The 23835-nt window shown below is 39.2% G+C and overlaps 1 protein-coding gene across 1 annotated transcript in view; it reads right to left on the reverse strand.

Moving 5' to 3' along the window:
• Window positions 1-11818, reverse strand: part of C6 (complement C6) — an 81154-nt gene extending 69336 nt beyond the window's left edge. The window contains exons 1-5 of the mRNA XM_088827584.1: window positions 11812-11818; window positions 10051-10147; window positions 9512-9591; window positions 3263-3425; window positions 104-260 (exon numbers count right to left, since the gene is read on the reverse strand). Coding sequence (XP_088683710.1) covers window positions 104-260; window positions 3263-3425; window positions 9512-9591; window positions 10051-10147; window positions 11812-11818 — 504 coding nt within the window. The remainder of the gene's footprint in view (window positions 1-103; window positions 261-3262; window positions 3426-9511; window positions 9592-10050; window positions 10148-11811) is intronic.
• Window positions 11819-23835: the final 12017 nt, after the last annotated feature.

A 23835-nucleotide genomic window follows, 5' to 3' on the forward strand; every position in this document is an offset into this window, starting at 1 on the left:
GAAATTAAAGTAATTCATCATTTCTATGATTGTTGAGTTTGTCAGGGAATTCGAGAACTTAACTGTGATTCTGATTTCCTGAATATACCCACATTTCACTTACCCGTTTTTGAACACAAGGGTCGCAGTCTGACCAGGGTCCATAATCTCCCAGGTGGCAATTGATAGGGCAAGTTTGCCAGTTACACTCTCTGGACTCCTGCTTGGTACAAAGCTGGCCACAAAAGTTTTCAAAATAGTACTGATCTCTAACAATCTGTCTATAATAAAGAGGAGAAAGCTGCTTAGAATGAGTGTCTTCACTGTGGCTCCAGCCCCATAAGGAAAATATTCACTGAGCATCAATTACAGTGAATAAAAGGAAAGAGATTTTCATGGAAAATCAAGCAGTCCACCATGTGTACAGTTTTTACCGCTTAATGGAACTCAGGACTGGGTCTATAATTTGTAGGGCACAGTGCAAAATGAAAGTGGGGGTTCCACATGTTCAAAGAAGGCTAAGCACCAAAGAATTGATGCTTTCAAATTGTGGTGCTAGAGAACTCTTAAGAGTCCCTTGGATTGCAAAGAGATCAAACCAGTCAATCCTAAAGGATATCAATCCTGAATATTCATTAGAAGGACTGAGGCTGAAAGTGAAGCTCCAATACTTTGGCCACCTAATGTGAAAAGCCAACTCGTTGGAAAAGACTCCGATGCTGGGAAAGACTGAAGGCAGGAGAAGAAGGGGATGACAGAGGATGAGATGTTTGGATGGCATCACTGACTCAATGGACATGAGTTTGAGCAAACTCTGGGAGATAGTGAAGCACAGGGAGACCTGGTGGGCTACTGTTCATAGAGTTGCAAAGAGTCAGACACGATTGAGCGACTGAACAGCAACACATATTCAAAAATCCTTAAGAATTTCCAAAGAGAGGAGGCAGAGCATGAAGCCAAACCACAGCCCTTCTCTGAGTGGGATCCTGTGTGACTGCAGAGGCTACACATCTATGAAGCCGGCCCTGATGGAATTCCTGGGAGGGACTGGAAGAAAAAGAAAGAAGAAAGTTTCTGCAAATTGCTTAAAAGATGACAATACAATGTGGCAAGTACAATGATTGAGATAGAGCCAGAGCTCTGTGGGGCTAAAGATGAAAGGAGAAAGTGACATGAGATATACATTTTGAAAAATTCATGTGAGTTTTCCAGGCAACAAAGGGAAGGATGTTCAGAGGGAACAGTTTCTGCACAGATTAGCAGTGAAGGAGTATGACATATCCATGGAGGAGCTTGTGCGATGGACCTGCTGCTGCTGCTGCTGCTGCTAAGTCGCTTCAGTCGTGTCTGACTCTGTGCGACCCCATAGATGGCAGCCCACCAGCTGTCCCATCCCTGGGATTCTCCAGGCAAGAACACTGGAGTGGGTTGCCATTTGCGATGGACCTGAGAAGAGCATAATTGAGAGGGATGGGTTTTTATTATGGTACTTTATTTGGTAGGCAGCAGTGAGCTAGGTCAGGAAGCAACAGTTAGAACTGGACATGAAACAACAGACTGGTTCCAAACAGGAAAAGGAGAATGTCAAGGCTGTATATTGTCACCCTGCTTATTTAACTTATATGCAGAGTACATCATAAGAAATGCTGGGCTGGTTGAAGCACAAACTGGAATCAAGATTGCCAGGGGAAATATCAATAACCTCAGATATGCAGATGACACCACCCTTATGGCAGAAAATGAAGAGGAACTAAAAAGCCTCTTGGTGAAAGTGAAAGAGGAGAGTGAAAAAGTTGGCTTGAAGCTCAACATTCAGAAAACTAAGATCATGGCATCTGGTCCCATCACTTCATGGGAAATAGATGGGGAAACAGTGGAAACAGTGTCAGACTTTATTTTTGGGGGCTCCAAATCACTGTGGATGCTGATTGCAGCCATGAAATTAAAAGACGCTTACTCCTTGGAAGGAAAGTTATGACCAACCTAGATAGCATATTAAAAAGCAGAGACGTTACTTTGCTAACCAAGGTCCGTCTAGTCAAGGCTATGGTTTTTCTAGTGGTCATATATGGATGTGAGAGTCGGACTGTGAAGAAAGCTGATCGCCAAAGAATTGATGCTTTTGAACGGTGTTGGAGAAGACTCTTGAGAGTCCCTTGGACTGCAAGGAGATCCAACCAGTCCATTCTAAAGGAGATCAATCCTGGGTGTTCATTGGAAGGACTGATGCTAAAGCTGAAACTCCAATACTTTGGCCACCTCATGTGAATAGTTGACTCACTGGAAAAGACCCTGATACTGGGAGGGATTGGGGGCAGGAGGAGAAGGGGACGACAGAGAATGAGATGGCTGGATGGCATCACTGACTTGATGGAGGTGAGTTTGAATGAACTCCGGGAGTTGGTGATGGACAGGGAGGCCTGGCATGCTGTGATTCATGGGGTCGCAAAGAGTCAGACATGACTGAGTGACTGAACTGAACTGAACTGAAGGGACTCTTGAATAGGGAAGTATTATGAACAAATCTGTTCTTATATCCAGAATGGATGGTTTATTGAGGCCATCAGGTGGTGATTTTAATGAGACTCACACTACATATGTAAAAATAGTTTTCTAAAATAGATCTCTAAAAAGTGCCATAACAGTTAAAACACATTAAATATATGCCTTTTTTCCTCCAAGTCACATGAGCATCTTCATGGAACAGAAATATCTAACAGATTTAAGAAACTGTGGGGGAGGAATAATCTGAATTAATGAAAAGACTGAATTATTAAATGTTATCAAGTAAAACACAGTTTTCTTAGCTTTGGTCCATGCCAACAATCGAGCTAATAGCTAGCAGTGCTGCTCAATTGAGGTCCTGTTAGACTCAGTTTAATGAGTAGAAAATTCTCTATAATTAACTCACTAACTGTAGGCAAGCAGAGTTATGTGCTGACGGAAAGAAAAAAAAAAAAAAGCCCAAGTAGTGATTCTAAGTAAATTAGTCAACTGAAAATATTGCACAGATTATTAATTGAATTTCTTTAAAATGCTTCAATTTTATGGATAGAACAAACGCAAACTCCACTTTAACCTTATGTAGAAAAGATATCAAATTCCATCCAAATTCATGAGTTCTTTTTAAAATTAAAAAAAAAATTGCAGATTGTACTCTGCAAAAATTATACTTGCAGATATATTTTCTTTCTCATTGCTTAGTGTGGCACTTTTTGATTTTGCTAATTCTGTCCTTGAGGTTTCCCAGGGCACAAAGAAAAGCTACAAAGCCCACACCCACCTCTCTCTGGTCTGGGTTCCAGAATTGCAGGTTTTTGAGCAGCTGGACCACTGAGTCCATGGGTAATGATCACAGAAACAGGCTTGGCTCTTGTCAATCAGAGCACTCAGCAGGATAAAATACAAGACGGAGTGTCTGGCCATGCCTGGAGGGCCTCCAGATCCTGAAAAGAAATGATGTAATACATATCAAACATTCATGGGGTAAAACTTAACAAATCATTCTCAGTTACAGCCTCAAATATGATCTTTGAAAGCATCTTGCCTTCCTTAAGTCAACACCTATAAATTCACAGGCTTATGAGTATAAATCCCATTTCTAAAAATTTTTAGGGTAGACATTCCCATAGTTCAAAATCCCAGTACTAGTTAAGTTTCTCTGAACTGTGAGTGATAGACTGCAAGACAAAGTGTGTAGTAAATATTTGAATCTCATTCCATTCCAAAATGGAGTTTTTTATATGATCTTACACTTTTTGAGATAACTGCTTATTTTGTGCAGACAGTGCCCTCAGGTATTACCTAGTACTTCTTTTCAGTTTTTCATACTTTTCTGGGACTGGGGAAGGACTTTGGAACCTTTCTTTCTGAAGCTCTGTTTAGTTTCCTGGCATCTTGGTATTAATAGCCTGCTAAAGAGTTCATTGTCCCATTATGTCTACTTCTAGAGTCAGAGAAGTTAGAGCTGGAAAGTGTCTTTGAAACCTTTAGGTTAAACTCCCTCATTTTAAGGATGATGAGGCTGAGGCTTTAGCAAGTAAAATAAGGTTGAAGCTACCTGACAAGTTAGCCCAAGATTCCTCATTCTTAGATGAGATGTATCCCTTCATTCAATTTCTACTAATACTATTCTACATGCTTGGAACTTCACCACCCAGACCATAAGAGGGTTTGCTCAGATGTGGCTAAATGCCAGAGAAAACTTGGACCAGTGGTTCCCCATGTTCTGTGAAGCCTTGAGGATCTGTGAGTTATTGGATGGAATTAGCAAAACCATATTTTCCCCCCAATACTGCCATTTTGATTTTCGTATCTCTAACAAAACGTGCACTCAATATGCCAGCAAATTTGGAAAACTCAGCAGTGGCCATAGGACTGGAAAAGATCAATTCTCATTCCAATCCCAAGAAGAACAATGTCAAAGAATGTCCAAACTACAACACAATTGCACTCATGTCACACGCTAGCAAGGTAATGCTCAAAATTCTCCAAGCTAGGTGTCAACAGTTATCAGTATCAGTTCAGTTGCTCAGTCATGTCTGACTCTTTGCAAACCCATGGACTGCAGCACCCCAGGCCTCCCTGTCCATCACCAATTCCCGGGACCTACCAAACTCATGTCCACTGAGTCAGTGATGCCATCCAACCATCTCATCCTCTGTCATCCCCTTCTCCTCCCGCCCCCAACCTTTCCCAGCATCAGAGTCTTTTCCAGTGAGTCAGTTCTTTCCATCAGGTGGCCAAAGTATTGGAGTTTCAGCTTCAACATCAGTCCTTCCAATGAATATTCAGGACTGATTTCCTTTAGGATGGACTGGTTGGATCTCCTTGCAGGCTAAGGGACTCTTAAGAGTCTTCTCCAACACCACAGTTCAAAAGCATCAATTCTTCAGTGCTAAGCTGTCTTTATAGTCCAATTCCCACATCCATACGTGACTACTGGAGAAACCATAGCTTTGACTAGATGGACCTTTGTTGGCAAAGTAATGTTTCTGCATTTTAATATGCTATCTAGGTTGGTCATAGCTTTTCTTTCAAGGAGCAAATGTCTTTTAATTTCATGGCTGCAGTCACCATCTGCAGTGATTTTGGAGTCCCCCAAAATAGTCTGACACGGTTTCCACTGTATCCCCATCTATTTGCCATGAAGTGATGGGACCAGATGCCACAATCTTAGTTTTCTGAATGTTGAGCTTCAAGCCAACTTTTTCACTCTCCTCTTTCACTTTCATCAAGAGGCCCTTTAGTTCTTCTTCACTTTCTGCCATAAGGGTGGTGTCATCTGCATATCTGAGGTTATTGATATTTCTCCTGGAAATCTTGATTCCAGCTTGAGCTTCATCCAGCCCAGCGTTTCTCATGATGTACTCTGCATATAAGTTAAATAATCAGGGTGACAATATACAGCCTTGATGTACTTCTTTTCCTATTTGGAACCAGTCTGTTGCTTCTTGACCTGCATACATATTTCTCAAGAGGCAGGTCAGGTGGTCTGTTATTCCCATCTCTTCAACTGTACATGAACCAAGAACTTCCAGATGTACAAGCTAGATTTAGAAAAAGCAGAGAAACCAGAGATCGAATTGCCAACATCCATTGTATCACAGAAAAAGCAAGAGAATTCAATAAAAACATATACTTCTATTTCTCTGACTATGCTAAAGCCATGGACTGTGTGGATCACAACAAATTGTGTGGAAAATTCTTAGAGATGGGAATACCAGATCACCTTACCTGCCTCCTGAGAAACCTATCTGTAGATTAAGAAGCAACAGTTAAAACTGGACATGGAACAACAGACTGGTTCCAAATAGGAAAAGGAGTGTGTCAAGGTTGTATATTGTCACCCTGTTTATTTAACTTCTATGCAGAGTACATCATGCAAAATGCCAGGCTGGATGAAGCTCAGGTTGGAAGCTGGAATCAAGATTGCTGGGAGAAATATCAATCAACTCAGATATGTAGGTTATATGACACCACTCTAATGACAGAAAATGAAGAGGAACTAAAGAGCCTCTTGATGAAGGTGAAAGAGGAGAGTAAAAGAACTGGCTTAAAGCTCAACATTCAGAAAACTAAGATCATGGCATCTAGTCCCATTAACCTCATGGCAAATAGATTGGGGAAAAAAATGGAAACAGTGACAGGCTTTATTTTCTTGGGCTCCAAGTCACTGTGGATGTTGACTGAAGCCATGAAATTAAAAGATGCTTACTCCTTGGAAGAAAAACTGTGACTAACCTAGACAGTGTTAGGTTAAAGCAGAGACATTACTTTGCTGACAAATGTCTATTTAGTCAAAGCTATGGCTTTTTCAGTAGACAGGTACCAATGTGAGAGTTGTACCATAAAGAAGGCTGAGTGCTGAAGAATTGATGCTCTTGACCTGTGGTGCTAAAGAAGACTCTTGAGAGTCCCTTGGACTACAAAGAGAGCCAACCAGTCAGTCCTAAAGGAAATCAGTCCTGATATTCATTGGAAGGACTGATGAATATTCAGCTGAAACTGAAGCTCCAATTCTTTGGCGACTTGATGAGAAGAGCTGACTCATTGGAAAAGACCCTGATCCTGGGAAAGATTGAGGGTGGGAGGAAAAGAGGGTAACAGAGGATGAGATGATTGGATGGCATCATCGACTCAATGGACATGAGTTTGAGCAAACCGGTGGTCGCTGAAAGAGAGGGAAACCTGGCGTGCTGTGTAGTCCTTGGGGTTGCCAAGAGCCAGACATGACTGAGGGATTGAAAAACAACAACATTTTCCAATATATAGCAAAGTGATTCAGTTATATATATATATATATATATATATATATAATAGCTTATATATGAAATGCTATATATATATACATATATATGCTATATACATATTATATATATACATTTATTTTATGCTATAAAATGCTATATATATATATATATATACACACACACGTATATGCTGGTGCTGGTTTAGACACTAAGTTGTGTCTGACTCTACAACCCCATGGACTATTGCCTGCCAGGCTCTTCTGTTCATGGGTTTCTCCAGGCAAGAATACTGGAGTAGGCTGCCATTTCCTACTCCAGAGGATCTTTCTAACCCAGGAATAGAACCTGGATCTCCTGCATTGCAAGCAGATTCTTTACTGACTTAGTTATGAGGGAAGCCCTCATAGCTTATATATATATAAACTGGATATATATACATATATATAAACTGGATGTATAGTTCCCTGTGCTATGAAGTAGGATCTTGTTTATTTCCTTTATATATAGTAGTTTGTATCTGCTAACTCCAAACACTTAATTAATCCCTTTCCTACCCCCTTTCCCTTTGGGTAACCATAAATTTTCTTTCTATGTCTATGAGTCTGTCCTGTAAATAAGTTCACTTGTATCATATTTTATATTACACAAATCATATGGCATTTGTCTTTCTAACTTACATCACTTAGTATGTCAGTGAGTAAACATTTTCAAATTATCCTACAGGCTCAGAGAAAAATGCTAGAATAAAAGCAACAAAATCCACTGACATGTGGCTGAATACGTCCTTTAATTTAAAATGGAATTGACACATATTTGAGTATTCATTGAGTGAGATATAAAGAAATAGAATTCATTATCACTGTCTGGGAAGGGTAGACAGAAACTGAAGATGTTTTTCATAATTTTTATCCAAACTTTTTAAAAAAGTTATTTTTAATTGGAGGATAGTTACTTTACAGTATTGACCTGATTTCTGCCATACGTCAACATGAATCAGCCATGGGATACATGTAAGTTGCTACAGCCATAGGCTGTTTCAATCATAAAAACAAAGAGATTTCTTTAAAGACCACTGCACTTGCCTGGCAATTTTAGTTCTCTCAGTCATGTCCAACTCTTTGCGACCTCATGGACTATAGTCCTTCAGGTTCCTCTGTCCATGGGGATTCTCCAGGCAAGAGTACTGGCGTGGGTTATCATGTCCTCCTCCAGGGGATCTTCCCAACCCAGGGATGGAATTCAGGTCTCCCACATCGCAGGGGGATTCTTTACCTAATCTGAGCCACTAGGGAAGCCCAATTTTAGTTCACTGGTATTTAACTCACCTTTTCCTGTTTTCTTCAGCAATAGAGAACCATAGACTTTGGGATAAGAGTGTCCAGAAATTAGGTTGGGTTCAAACCATACATAGTATGAGTTCTATATACTACACATCAGACCCAAGCCGAGATTCAATGATTTTCTACTGGTTTTAGGACCCTTGGTAGCTGAGGCTTCTAAACAGTATGAAGTTTTCTTATTAATCACTAGACAGACCACCATCCCATCCCTCACCCCCAAATTGGGACCTTCTCAAGCAGGAACCTTTTCAGCAAGGAGGGAGACCTAAACAGAGGGGTTTTTCCTGTTGTTTATTTATTTGATCTTTTTCTTATTAAATTTTGAAGAGATAGATATGTTCCAGAATAATTCAGTTGTAAAGAAAATAAATTCTTATTTTGTGGGATCAGTATGTAAATGATCGGGCAAAATTGAACTACAAGAGATTACTAGTTCACAATTCTCAGCAGACACTCTGTTTTAACTTCCAAAAGCTTGAAAAGTATAGGTGGATTTTATTCCACTTGTCATAAAAAACTGCAATAACAGAATCCATGTAAAATATTCTAATCTCATCTTTGGTTATACTATTCTGAGACAATTTGGAAAATGCTGTAAATGAAGATGATAATGCCAAAGATTCTTATTTGAGGAGATGCTAATAAATAGTTAATCGGGTAGCTTCTCCTTTTATAACATTTTATTGTTATAAGGAAAAATTGTCTTATGTTAAAATAATAATTTTCATTCACATAAAGATAATTATTTCTTTTATTTTTTTATTATCATAGCCCAGCATCTAATATCAAATCATTCCTTATTTATCGATTTGTAACATCTTTAGACATTTTGGAGATGTCTAAAATTTCATGCAGGCATTATGCCTTACCACACAATTTTCATATAAACATAGAACAAAAAGAATTTTCAATGAATAGAAAAATATAGCTAAGAAAAATTTTCCACTGCAGTAGCATAGTAGATGGAGAAGGCAATGGCAAGCCACTCCTGTACTCTTGTCTAGAAAATCCCATGGATGGAGGAGCCTGGTGGGCTGCAGTCCGTGGGGTCGCTAGGGGTCGGACACGACTGAGCAACTTCACTTTTACACATTGGAGAAGGAAATGGCAACCCACTCCAGTGTTCTTGCCTGGAGAATCCCAGGGACCGGGGAGCCTGGAGGGCTTCCGTCTATGGGGTCACACAGAGTCAGACACGACTGAAGTGACTTAGCAGCAGCAGCAGCAGCAGTAGAAGAGCAGCAGTTCTTGCAAGTTTTCTCATTGCCAACCCTCTTGAACTCTAAAAATGAGTGGTTCCATTGAACCATTGAAGATGGCTATGTGAGCATTTGGAGAATTCTATTATAGAGTGAAATTCATTTTATTCTGATCTATCACCTTCCCATGTCCTTGACTCACATGAACGATTTGTTCCTAAGGCCGTTCAGCACATCTTACCTGACAGGTTCAGAGGGTGTTCTAATCCAACCCTAAGTTCAAGTTCTTCCTTTCCATCTTCTTGTAAATATCTTGAATCTCTTATTTTTTATTATTTCCTTCTGAGCATGCCCTAGAAGCTCAAGATATTGTATTTACCACTGCTAGTGCTGTCTGGGGAGCCCAGGCACATGACTAGTCTTTGGCTAAAAGGTATGTTCGCTTTACTTTTAAATGTACTTTATCTCATAGAAAAACTTGATTCACCAAGGCAGGTCTCTGGAAGGACACTTCTTTAAGAAATATGAACCTTTTGGTTCTTTTGAGGTTTCAGCAAAATAGTTATATTTTATTTTAAAAAGAAAGTAAAGGACTGTAATCTGTTATGTATTTTCATGCATGAAAGGGCAAGTTTGTTGGAAGCATGATCTACGATTTTGAAATCTTAAAATTACAAATGAAATCATTATGTCACTTACCTTAATCAAAGATTGTGGTATCCAGTTCGTGGTATCCAGAGAACTAATCTGCAGATGGCTAAGGAAACAATAGGTACTCACAGTGAAAAGGGTTTATAGGATAATCCAAACAAGTCTTTTTTCCCCTTTGCTAGCTGACACAAGGTCATGTCCCAGAGATCTAACAACGCATAGAGCACTGTCAGAACAAACATTCCGTGGGAACTCTGGACTTTGGAAATGATTCCTTCAATCAACAGTAATCCTGCAACTTTTTTCTCCTTGTTACGTTTTTTAAAATTTATTTTTATATGGAGGAAAATCACTTTACAACGTAGTGTTGACTTCTGTCATACAATGACATGAATTAGTATAAGTACACATATGCCCCCACCCTCTCGAACCTCCCTCTCACCCTCTAACTCCTCCTGCCCTTCTAGGTTGTCACAGAGTACTGGGTTGAGTTCCCTGTGTTATACAGCAATTTGCCACTATCTCCTGCTGTCTATTTTGCATATGGTAATGTGTGGAATATCACTCAGCCATAAAAAGGAATTAATTTGAGTTACTTCTGTTGAGGTGGATTAACCTAGAGCTTGTTATACAGAGTGAAGTAAGTCAGAAAGAGAAAAACAAATATCATATATTAACACATATATATGAAATCTAGAAAAATAGTACTGATGAACCTATTTGCAGGGCAGGAATAGAGATACAGACATAGAGAACAAACTTGTGGACACAGTAGGGGAAAGACAGGGTGGGATGAATTGAGAGAGTAGCATTGAAGCAATTCTGCAACAACCCTGTATCTCTTAAGAGTGAGATATTACACAGGGTCCTGCTTTTTCAATGATTTTCCCATTGAAGGACTATTGTATTGGGTATTGCTACTGAAGATAAAAGAAATCTCTGACTCCATTTTTAAAAAACTGTCAGAATAAATTGCTTAAAATTGCCTTCTCCTTTAGCAATGTGTCCATTTAATTAAAAAAATAATAGATTTTTTCTGATTATGTAATATTTATTGAGAAAGATTTAGAAAATGTGAAAAGCATGAAGAGGAAAAGCAAAATCATTTTTCATAAACAGATAAAACTATTCATAGTTGGAGTACATACTCCATATATAATGTACTTCAGTCATATAATGTTCAGTCAGATACATATATGTGTCTCTCAACATATACATATGCAAAAAAGCATATATATATAAAGCATACATATATAATTTTGTGACAGTACACATTTTTAAAAAGATTTAAATGGCACAGAATTAATCATATTCCATGATTTACAGAACCATATCATCATTGGTCTGTGCAAGATCTTTTAATTTCACTATCTTCCCCCATGATTTTGTTTCATGTTTTCCCAGATTAGTTATATATTAGTACATTTCATGGTTGTCCTTACATATGGTTATTTAGATATATGTGTTTATACCCTAAAAACACAAAGTCTCATTTTCTATGAGTAGTTTTGTAATTTACACAAATGGTATTTTGCTAAAAGTTTTATTTGATTTCTTACTTTCTTCATTCAACTTTATGCTTCTGAGCCTTATGCAGCGTATGTCTACTGGAACACAGATGTTCATTGTATGGACTACATTTTATTTACCCACTCTCTTAGCACTTTTGTTGCCTTCATCTCCCAGTAACTATAAACACAATGTACTCTTTCCTTGTGATCCTTTGAGAAAAATTCCAAGAGACTTCCAGGTTGCTCTTCAGAAAAACTATACATGTTTAAACTCTTACTAGCAGCCTATGAAGACTTCTTACTAGCATGTTTTGTTTGTTAAGTGTTGTTTAAGTAGCATCTCGGTGATCAATAGTGAACTTCAGCATTCCATTCTCACCCGACATTCTGGCTTTCCATCTGTTCTGGTGAGCCCCATACATTCTAGATATTAGTGTCTTGTAAAATATGGATTTTACAGATCTCTCAGTCTGTCACTTATCTATTAGTTTTATCTATGGTATTTTTGATTGATGAGAGACTTTTAATTATAATGTCATCTAATTTGTCTATTTTCCTCTGATAATTTTTGCTTTGGATAGTTTTTCTTTTAAGAAATTATTTTAAGAAATCTGAAGTCATAGATATAGTCCTAAATTTTCTTCAGAATCCTATAGTTTGATATTTTAGATATTCTCCTTAGTTCTCTACAGGCACACTATGTTTTTATAAATGGTATGAGGTAGAATAAAGTAAATGAAACAAAAATAAAAACCTTGTTGCTAATATCATAACTAGTGCAAAAATATTGAACTTTTTATTCCTAAGACCAGAAAAGAGACAAGATGCCTGTTATCACCATTTTTATTCTGTACTGCACTGGAGATCTTATCCAGTGCAATCAGGAAAGAAAAAAAAAGTATCACATTGTAAAGAAAGTAAAATAAATCAAATTATAGACTGAATGATAGTGTACATAGAAAATCCAAAAGGAGTTACAGATATAGATTAGAATTAATAAATGAATTTAGTAAGCTTACTGGATACAAGTTTATTATCAAAAAAATATTTCTATATCCCAGCTGCTGCTGCTGCTGCTGCTGCTGCTAAGTCACTTCAGTCGTGTCCGACTCTGTGTGACCCCATAGACCGAAGTCCACCAGGCTCCCCTGTCCCTGGGATTCTCCAGGCAAGAACACTGGAGTGGGTTGACATTTCCTTCTCCAATGTGTGAAAGTGAAAAGTGAAAGTGAAGTCGCTCAGTTGTGTCCGACTCCTAGCGACCCCATGGACTGCAGCCCACCAGGCTCCTCCATCCATGGGATTTTCCAGGCAAGAGTACTGGAGTGGCTTGCCATTGCCTTCTCCATATCCCAGCAAAACAAAGCAAATATTTAATCTGGAAAGATTTAAAATAACAATGGTCAAGTGGGTTCTTTACATCTAATGAAAATTAAATTCTCTGAAAGTTTCACAATATATTAATAGCTTGATATTTGCTAATATGAGTATTTGCTAAGATGAAGTGAAACAAAGTAGTATAATAGGAAAAAAGAAAACTAATGGAGAGAAAAAATATGGAGATATATGGCTCAGAGATTAAAACGTCTGCCCGCAATGCGGGAGACTCGGGTTCAATCCCTGGGTTGGGAAGATCCCCTGGAGAAGGAAATGGCAACCCACTCCAGTATTCTTGCCTGGAGAATCCCATGGATGGAGGAGCCTGGTAGGCTACATTCCATGGGGTCGTAAAGAGTCAGACTCGACTGAGTGACTTCACTTCACTCCATTCTGGCAATCACCAGCTAGGTGATTTTTAACAAATTACTTTACTTCATTGAAGCTGTTTCCTCATTTGTAAAATAAATGTTTTTCTAAATTTTTTTAAAACAGTATAAAATGTCTTTTAAAATACCAATTATATCCTCAATATGGAAATTATCTAAAACAAATATTCTTCAGAAAAATTAAATTTTCACCAAGTGGTGGGAGTGATTACCTCAGTAGTGTAAAGATTCATAGGAGCACAGCAGAGAGCCAGTACTCCAAGATATCATGCTTCCACATGCATTCTAATAACTTACCCAAGACCAAAGCAAGTTGACCCAGAATACAAGTCTGTCTCCTTTCCCCTATATTGTATTGAGACTTTAAAGACTGAAAATTCAAGCTAAGAAGGAAGGAAAAGTGGTGCACTGCACACCAGTGTTGAGGACACTTGGGGCTAGTGTAGCAATTTCAACCACGAGGATCTGAGACAATGAACAAGAGAGAAAATATTTTATGCCTGGGTAAGAAAATATATCCTTTGTGTGTGAGTACTTCTTTTTCTAGTTGGTTCTTTGAGGGCCTAAAATTAAATGCATTTTCCCTAAGGTATTGTGTTGGGACTTAAGGGAAAATGCTAAAAGTCAGACCCTGGAGAGGTAAGAGTCCAGACCCAATAGAATGAGGCTAGATAGAGCTATTAATTAATGTGTGTTATAATAAAAATAGAGAAGTAAAAATATTGTGTGTCATGGTACAGGAAAAACACAGGTTGAAAGAACTGAAGGCTGTATAGAGGAATTCTTGCGACAAGGTGAAAATGTCTATGATGCAAGAGTGACCTGGCATCAAAGAGAATTTAGCATCTTTTCAATGATGTATTTGGATTCTCCATCTTGTGTTCTCATGGATGGTTAAATGACATATCCCACTCAGGGTCCTTTTCTAGAGCAGGGATTAGAAAACTAAAGCCAGGGAGACAATTCTAGCCTGATGCCTATTTTGTAAATAAGGTTTTACTGGAATAAAGTCACACAATTAGTCATTGTCTATGGCTGCTTTTGTACTACAACAGAAGGATTGAGTAGTCCCAAGAAAGACTACATACCTTGCAAAGCCAAAAATATTTACTCTCTGGCCCTCTACAGAAAAAGTTTTCTGAATCCTACAACACCAAAGGGAAAGATCTCTAGTCTGATCAATGCAAACACTATGTCCAGTTGGCTTTGAGAAGTAGCAGTGGTGTTACTTGGATCTAATAAATGGGTGTTGTTTCAGAGCTAGGAACTGAATGTTTGTGTACAATTATGTTCAGGTCTGCCTCTGGGTGAGAATATGAGTGTTCTCTAAATGATATTTGGATTTATGCTGCTGAGAAACAAAGCATACTGTGAAGTTTACCAGAGCTTTTTAAGCAATTGCAGACTTTATAAAGTGTTGGCTGGTGACATGAAATATCTTTTCGCACAAAATGCTCCATATTTTCATAATGTAGAAATTTGTTGGTGAGCTTAAATTTGACTGACCAGTAAAAAAGGCTTTAATTGTAGAGAAACAGAAGGGTGTGGGAGGAACTTAGAGCCAGGACATGGAAACTTAAGAGGGAGCAATTATCGTTTTTCCAGAAGGAGAAAGTGTATTGTTAAAAATCTTTATTCCTCTCCTAATGATGATAGATTCACAACCAAATGGTATTTTCTGCCAAGAAAATAACCCCACACATAAGATAATGAACAGTGTGAGCTGCTGACTCTCTGAAGGCTTTTTCATATGTTAAATATTCACACGCCAACTTATCATTATAGGAAAAATACTGTAATTTCTCATTAGCGCCAAGACTAATGACCCCGTCTATTTCACAGGCCCTTTAGAGTGTACTTTGTCAGTTAATGTGTGAGTCAATAAAGTGAAATGCAAATTAAATTATTTCACATGGAGCATCATAAACAAAAAGTCTCAAGTGGAGAAAATAGAAGTTTACTTTGGACCTCAGGCTACTATGATCTTTTTCTCTTTCCCTTTGCTACTAAAATTATTAGAATAGTCTAAATTCACTACATTTAATTTCTTACCATCTACTCCTTATTAACTTCACTGTTTGCAATTGTCATAAATATAACCATCCTACAAGAACAGTGACTATCAGCAACTTCCTAATTGCCAAACTGAATCACAACTTTTCAATTCTCTATTGGCTCCTGGATGTGGTCAGTCAGTTCAGTCACTTAGTCATGTCCGACTCTTGCGATCTCATGGACTGCAGCATGCCAGGCCTCCCTGTCCATCACCAACTCCCAGAGCTTGCTCAAACTCATGTCCGTCGAGTCGGTGATGCCATCCAACCATTTCATTCCATGTCCAGGTACAAGATGTATTGTATTGTACCTGGACATGGTACAATACATATTTTTCTCAGGAAATTCCTCTCTTTTCTCTTTTTATGATTCTCTTCCTACTCCCATCTGGTATTCTATATTCAGCTTCTTTTCTTTGGTAAGGCATTTTATCAACTGCCTCAGATACACAGATGATACTACTCTAATGCCAGATAGTGACGAGGAACTAAAGAGCCTCTTGCTGAGGGTGAAGGAGGAGAGTGGAAAAGCTGCCTTGAAACTCAACATTCAAAAAATGAAGATCACGGTGTCCTGTCCCATCACTTCATGGCAAACAGAAGGGGAAAAAATGGAAGCAGTGACAGATTTTCTCTTCTTGGGCTCCAAAATCACCACGGATGGTAACTGTAGCAATGAAATGAAAAGACACTTGCATCTTGAAAGGAAAGCTATGATAAATCTAGACAGCATATTAAAAGTCAAAGCTATGGTCTTTTCAGTAGTCATGAACAAATGTGAGAACTGGATGATAAAGAAGGCTGATGGAAGCAACCTAGATGTCCATCTGCAGACGAATGGATAAGAAAGCTTTGGTACATATACACAATGGAGTATTATTCAGCCATTAAAAAGAATACATTTGAATCAGTTCTAATGAGGTGGATGAAACTGGAGCCTATTATACAGAGTGAAGTAAGCCAGAAAGAAAAACACCAATACAGTATACTAACACATATATATGGAATTTAGAAAGATGCAAATGATAACCCTGTATACGAGACAGCAAAAGAGACACAGATGTATATATCAGTCTTTGGGACTCTGTGGGAGAGGGTGAGGGTGGGATGATTTGGGAGAATGGCATTGAAACACGTATGTTGTCATATGTGAAACAAATCACTAGTTCAGGGTCGATGCATGTTATAGGATGCTCGGGGCTGGCATGCGGGGATGACCCAGAGGGAGGATAGAGGGAGGAGGGAGGTGGGAGGGGGGTTTAGGAGGGGGAACTTATGTAAACCCGGGGCAAATTCATATCAATGTATGGCAAAACCAACCAATATAATATTGTAAAATAATTTGCCTCCAATAAAAAATAAATTAACTACAAAAAAAAAAAAAAAGAAGGCTGAATGCTGAAGAGCTGAGGCTTTTAAATTGTGGTGCTGGAGAAGACTCTTGAGAGTCCTTTGGAGAGCAAGATCAAACCAGTCAATCCTAATGGAAATCAACCCTGAGTACTCATTGGAAGGACTGATGCTGAAGCTAAAACTCCAATACTCTGGCCACCAGATGCAAACACCTATCTCATTGTAAAAGACCCTGATGCTGGCAAAGATTGAAGGCAAAAGGAGAAGAGAGCAGCAGAGGAAGAGATGGTTGGATGGCATCATCAATTCAATGGACATGAACTTGGGCAAACTTTGGGAGATGGTGAGGGACAGGGAAGCCTGGCATACTGCAGTCCATGGGGTTGCATGAATCATACACAACTTAGCTACTGAACAACGACAATAACCATTATCTCCTTCCATGACATTATCTATCCCCTTTGTATTGATTGCTTTTTCGCCCACCAATCTGTATTCTAACGTTCATTAATAGTATCCAAAGAGAACATCCTATTACAACAATGACAGCCTCTATTCCATTTTCTTTATTCTCAGTTCAGTTTAGTTCAGTCGCTCAGCCGTGTCCAACTCTGAGACCCCATGAAATGCAGCATGCCAGCCCTCCCTGTCCATCACCAACTCCCGGAACCTACCAAAACTCATGTCCATTGAGTCAGTGATGCCATCCAACCATCTCATCCTCTGTCATCCCCTTTTCCTCCTGCCTTCAATCTTTCCCAACATCAGCGTCTCTTCAAATGAGTCAGCTCTTCGCATCAAGTGGCCAAAGTATTGGAGTTTCAGGTTCAACATCAGTCCTTCCAATGAACACACAAGACTGATTTCCTTTAGGATGGACTGGTTGGATATCCTTGCAGTCCAAGAGACTCTCAAGAGTCTTCTCCAACACCACAATTCAAAAGCATCAATTCTTCAGTGCTCAGCTTTCTTTCTAGTCCAACTCTCACATCCATACATGACCACTGGAAAAACCATAGCCTTGACTAGATGGACCTTTGCTGGCAAAGTAATCTCTCTGAGTTTTAATATGCTGTCTAGGTTGATCATAACTTTCATTCCAAGGAGCAACTATCTTTTAATTTCATGACTGCAATCACCATCTGCAGTGATTTTGGAGCCCCCCAAAATAAAGTCAGCCACTGTTTCCATTGTTTCCCCATCTATTTGCCATGAAGTGATGGGACCGGATGCCATGATCTTAGTTTTCTGAATGTTGAGTTTAAGCCAGTGTTCTCACTCTCCTCTTTCACTTTCATCAAGAGGCTCTTTAGTTCTTCTTCACTTTCTTCCATAAGGGTGGTGTCATCTGCATATCTGAGGTTATTGATATTTCTCCCGGCAATCTTGATTCCTGCTTGTGCTTCATCCAGTCCAGCGTATCTCATGATGTCCTCTGCATATAAGTTTAATAAGCAGGGTGACAATATACAGCCTTGACGTACTCCTTTTCCTATTTGGAACCAGTCTGTTGTTCCATGTCCAGTACTAACTGTTGCTTCCTGACCTGCATACAGGTTTCTCAAGAGGCAGCTCAGGTGGTCTGGTATTCCCAACTCTTTCAGAATGTTACACAGTTTATTGTGATCCACACAGTCAAAGGCTTTGGCATAGTGAATAAAGCAGAAATAGATGTTTTTCTGGACTTGCTTTTTCCATGATCCAGCGGATGTTGGGAATTTGATCTCTGGTTCCTCTACCTTTTCTAAAACCAGCTTGTGCCGGGAGCCAGCGAGGGAAATCCTACCTGTGGCAAAGGTCAATTGGGGAAGAGGCCTGACGGGCAAAGGCTAATCAGGACTCGAGGGACCCCCTGGACTTACCTGAGCATCTACCCCAAAGAAAACCGGTGTCTGACTGCCTTACTATCTTACACCTCTTACCAAGTCCTCTAATACTTATGGGGCTTCCCCCCAACCACCTTTCTCTGAAAACATTAATTCAGAGCTATAGTTAAAAAGTTCTCCTTGGCTTAATAGGAGTGTTCCAATCCAAGCCCCTCTGATAGCTTTCTAACTTGCATGACAAGTTGGTCCGGGCTCTTACAACTATGAATGTGACTGTTTACAGCCTCCCAGCCATGCGAGGACAGAAAGCCTAATATTCTAAAATACAGGAATTTGTTGAAGAAGTTAAAATCATTAGAATAGTACTAAAAAAGATTTCATTGTTGAATCAATGCTTGCTGCAAAGTTTCCTCTATCTATTGTATCCTTGGAAATATATTAATCACATATAGAGAAAATAAGTAGTAGCCTTTGATTTAACCACATCAGATCTTAAGTTAATAAATTCCTTTCTTGTAGCTCACTACACCTGTGCCTTATAGGAATGTAACTTTGTCATATGTCTAGCACCTGACTTTAGGAAAATCACCTTAAAAGAATATAAGACTTTTTCTAGCTAACTAACCTTTGTTAAGAGAGAGGGCCATAGACTGTTAGCAGGCCACCTGGCCAGAAGATGATGTAAACCACCTAAAACTTTTGTATATCACGAGACATAGAAAAATAAGCCCTGATCCTGATAAGGGTCAAGACTGCTGACCCCGCATGATTTTGGCGTGACTTTATACCTCTCTTTCTCTATTTTTTATGTGCACAACTTAGGGTATAAAAACAGCACTGGAAAATAAACTTTTGGGCCTTGCTCACTGAAGCTTGGTCTCCCCGTGTCGTTCTTTCTCTTTTTCCGTCCTTTTCTCTATTCTCCTTTTTCTGGTTGAGATCCTTGGAGCGCTGGGCCCTCTGAGTTTACTTATCTGCCTGGGCTTCTAAGACCCACTCGAGGGGGTGCCCTGGTGGGGTACCTCCAGTGATTCGAGAGGGCGCCTGCGGCCTACGTAAACAGAGCAAACCCCGTGCTGGGGTTTTATTGGTTTCCTGCGTAAACCAAGGAATCATCAGCCCCTATCTCTCTCTCTCTCTCCTTCTCTCTCTCTCTCTCTCTGACGCCGACGCCGTTCATCCTGAGGATACCCTGGGCCATATCGAGGCTGGTCCCTGATAAGCTTGAACATCTGGAATTTCACAGTTCACATATTGCTGAAGCCTGGCTTGGAGAATTTTGAGCATGACTTTACTAATGTGTGAGATGAGTGCAATTGTATGGTAGTTTGAGCATTCTTTGGCAATCCTTTCCTTTGGGATTGGAATGAAAACTGACATTTTCCAGTCCTATGGCCACTGCTGAGTTTTCCAAATTTGTTGGCATATTGAGTATAGCACTTTCACAGCATCATCTTTTAGGATTTGAAATGGCTCAACTGGAATTCCATCACCTCCACTAGCTTTGTTTATAGTGATGCTTCCTAAAGCCCACTTGACTTCACATTCCAGGATGTCTGGCTCTAGGTGAGTGATCACACCACCGTGATTATTGGGTCATGAAGCTAGGTTCTAAATCCTGTACCTCACTCTTGTCTATGCACTTCGCATCTTTTCCACCTCTTCACCTGGTCTACAGTTACCCTCCAGTCATGATGAACTTACACCTTCAAGACCTTATCAGTGGCTTAATTTGTCTCTAGCCCTAGGACCCTTCCTGTAATTCCTTTTGAACTACTTTGCTAGAGTAGTTCAGAAGCTCAGCTCAGTTCTATATTTCACCTCCCAGTGGCACAACACTATGCAAAATCTCAGTGTTGCTCTTTTCCAAAAGGATGTTGGATTAGGACTAGAGTCCCAACACCTAATTTTTTTAAGCCCAGAGCAATTTGACCCTACCTTAGCTCTTTAGACGTATTTCTCTTCTTCCATTTGTATATACCATCATTCAGCTAGATTGGAAAATCTAGCTCTTCTTCAAAATGTCATATAATTTCTCCTGCCATTGTATTTCTTTCTTGAAACTCTCCCCCCTCAATTCCAAATTCTGAATTATTAGTGTATTGTGCATCTGTTCTGCTAAGGCCAATCCAAATTTATTTCCTTCTTAAACTTTGTAGAAGTGAACAAATCAGCTAAATATTTGCTAAAAATGGCTTACTCCCCACCCCCCCAGGGTTGTATGGAAAGAGTAAGCTATAAATTGGATAGCTTCCTTCAGGTAGTGCCATCTAGGATCAACCTGTAAGACAGAACGGAAGAGGCCAAGAAAAAAAGGCCATTCAAAGTTCAAGTGCGACTGTTAAAAGAGGTGAGTGGGCTCTATTGAACTCTGTTTATCTTCAGGGTTGTGAGTAGTTAAGGAGTGAAGCAATAAAAGCAACAGATATGTGAGGTCCTTGAGATAGTTCTGATGACGTGCTTTAAGGGAACATTTTTATTCTGATACTGAGGCTGTGGAAAAATACTGAAAAATTAATAACGATCACTGATGTGATCCTCTGGGCTTAAGGCAATAGATGAAGCATGGAACAAAGAATAAGTCCAAGTAAGAGATCAGTGAGGTCTTGGCTAGGTTTGAGGTTTCAAGGCAAAGGAAGAAATGTTTTGTTGGAGCACTTCAACGTCTCCAGTTTTTAACAACAGGCTAAGAGTAAAAGTCAATGAGAAATAGAGCACATACATCCTCTCTTCACAATTTGCATCACACAAATAAATACCCATTTTCTTCAAGATCTTTCAGGGAGGAATTATTTTAGTTAAGTATTTGGAAGTCTAACAGGGCATGAACAGGATATATATAGCATCTTTACCAGAGCAGGGCAACGCAGCAAAAGTAGAGATGAAAGAAAGAAGTGGAATGAATTGAAGTGTTTGGAGAGGTGTTATGTAGCTGTCTGAGTCCATCAATTACCGCGCTGTGGTGCGACTAGCTTTGTGGTTTTTATGACTGCAAAATGCCCTTTAACAGTAACCATCAGTAAACTTTGAGAAAAAATACAAATTTATTACTTACAGAAACTGGAAATTTTACAGCATACCTGGAACCACACAGTGAAGTCTTGGGTAGAGAGGGAGTGCAAGAGTGAGTGAACAAGCCCCAGGGGTTCTTCTTTTATTGGGATCAAGGGTGGAGGCCTAAGGTTTCCCAGGCTCACTTTTTATTGGTGAATTTAAAATATAAGAGCTGGAATTTAAAGCTTGAGAAGAGAAAAACAGTGGCCCAAAACAAAGGAGCCTCAGTGGAGAAGGTGGCCTGACTCTTTATCTAGTCATATGACTGCATTGTGTTTATTCGTGATAGCTGTGTTTGAAGTGGACTCTGCAGTGAATGCCTTGGCAATCAAAGCTTAAGTCAGGCACCTGCATTACAGAAAAAAGATAAAGAACACCCTCCCTCCCCCGCAATTGTCAAGGGTTGCACTTTTAAAAAATACTAAACTCTGGTGGATATTTGTAATTTTTAATAAATGATGACAAAAGACAGTCTAACTGACATGGTATAGTATGTGATGCAAAGACAAAGAAGTTTCTTGATTTCATGATTTTTTTCAAACACTTATGAAAGTGACACTGACCGCTTAACTGTGTTTATTCTTTCTATGACCCAATAAAAGCCACTGTTTCTTACTAATATATTAAAATTTGATTTTGTTGATAATGAATTCAATTTGGAAATATTTTAAATAAACTGTTTCCAGGTTCATTTTGAAAATATCCCTGGAGTGCCACCTATATAATAGTGAATGAATTCAACCCTGAACATAATTGTGGCTAAAATAGATATTGCTGTCATGAGCTTACTTATAGTATATTAGGCAAAGCATATTAAAAAATAAGCACACACATAAAGTGTATAACTTTTGAAATAATAACTTTAAAACTGTTTAATTAAACATGAAGAGTGCTATAAAAATAATAAGTTGCTAGGAGAAAGTATAAAGGATATGGAATTTAGATTTGGAGGTTGGAAAAGGATGAAGGATGAACATTTAGTCTAAGCTGTGTCAGAGGAATGTGTGTGTGTGCTAAGTCCCTTCAGTAGTGTCCAACCCTTTGCGACCCCATGGATGTAAACTGCCAGGTTCCTCTGTCCATGGGGTTTTCCAGGCAAGAACATTGGAGTGGGTTGCCATTTCTTCCTCCAAGGGATCCTCCCAACCCAAGGATCAAACCTGCCCCACCTATATCTCCTGCATTACAGGTGGATTCTTTACCGCTTGAGCCATCCGGGAAGCATTTCTTAATACTAGCACCCACGTAACTGCCTGTATCCTAATCCCAGGCATTTATACTATAGTCCTCATGTAAACTAAGTAACACACTGTTATAATTGTTGCTTTAAATTATACATTTATGACAGGGATGACATTGTCCTAAAGAGGATGAAAAGGGTTGTTGGTGAAGATGGCGAAAAATTCTTGGCTATCACAATAGTCTGTAAAAATTCACCCAACAGAACCTTATTCATTAGGATTTAATTTCACTTGCTGGGTTTCTTGGGTAGCACATGAGCAGTAATGACATTGGATTTGAGGAAGATATACAAAATATAAGATGAGTGCTAAGAAACTGTGGTGAGTAAATGGCTTCTTTTCTTCAATTATGTGATTTATCTCAAGGCATATTTGCAAGAAGTGATCTTCGTGTTTTTGGCTGCCATTGGATCATTGTTTTATCCTCAGTATCTCTGTGTATGATTTGGGCTTGAGAATTAAATAAAAATTATTTCAGTTTATTTTACTGAATTCAATAAAAGTTATTTAACATGTCAAGAACTAAAAAGAAAAAATATCAACAATATTCAAATAAATATCTGGCAGTTATTGTCACATATCAAGTAAAAATTAAAAGTTGATTTCACTAAAAATAATTTTAAGAAATTTAATATTTAAGTTCACTTCAGCTCACTTGCTCAGTCATGTCCGACTCTTTGCAACCCCATGAACCACAGCACGCCAGGCCTCCCTGTTCATAACCAACTCCCGGAGTCCACCCAAATCCATGTCCATTGAGTCGGTGATGCCATCCAACCATCTCATCCTCTGTTGTCCCCTTCTCCTCCTGCCCTCAATCTTTCCCAGCATCAGGGTCTTTTCCAATGAGTCCACTCTTTGCACCAGGTGGCCAAAGTACTGGAGTTTCAGCTTCAACATCAGTCCTTCCAATGAACACCCAGGACTGATTTCCTTTAGGATGGACTGGTTGGATCTCCTTGCAGTCCAAGGGACTCTCAAGAGTCTTCTCCAACACCACAGTTCAAAAGCATCAATTCTTTGGTGCTCAGATTTCTTTCTAGTCCAATTCTCACATCCATACATGACTATTGGAAAAACCGTAGCCTTGACTAGATGGACCTTTGTTG

This window comes from Moschus berezovskii, chromosome 18 (genome assembly GCF_049115385.1).
Source record: "Moschus berezovskii isolate FMDL1 chromosome 18, NW_MosBer_1.0, whole genome shotgun sequence".
NCBI lineage: Eukaryota > Metazoa > Chordata > Mammalia > Artiodactyla > Moschidae > Moschus > Moschus berezovskii.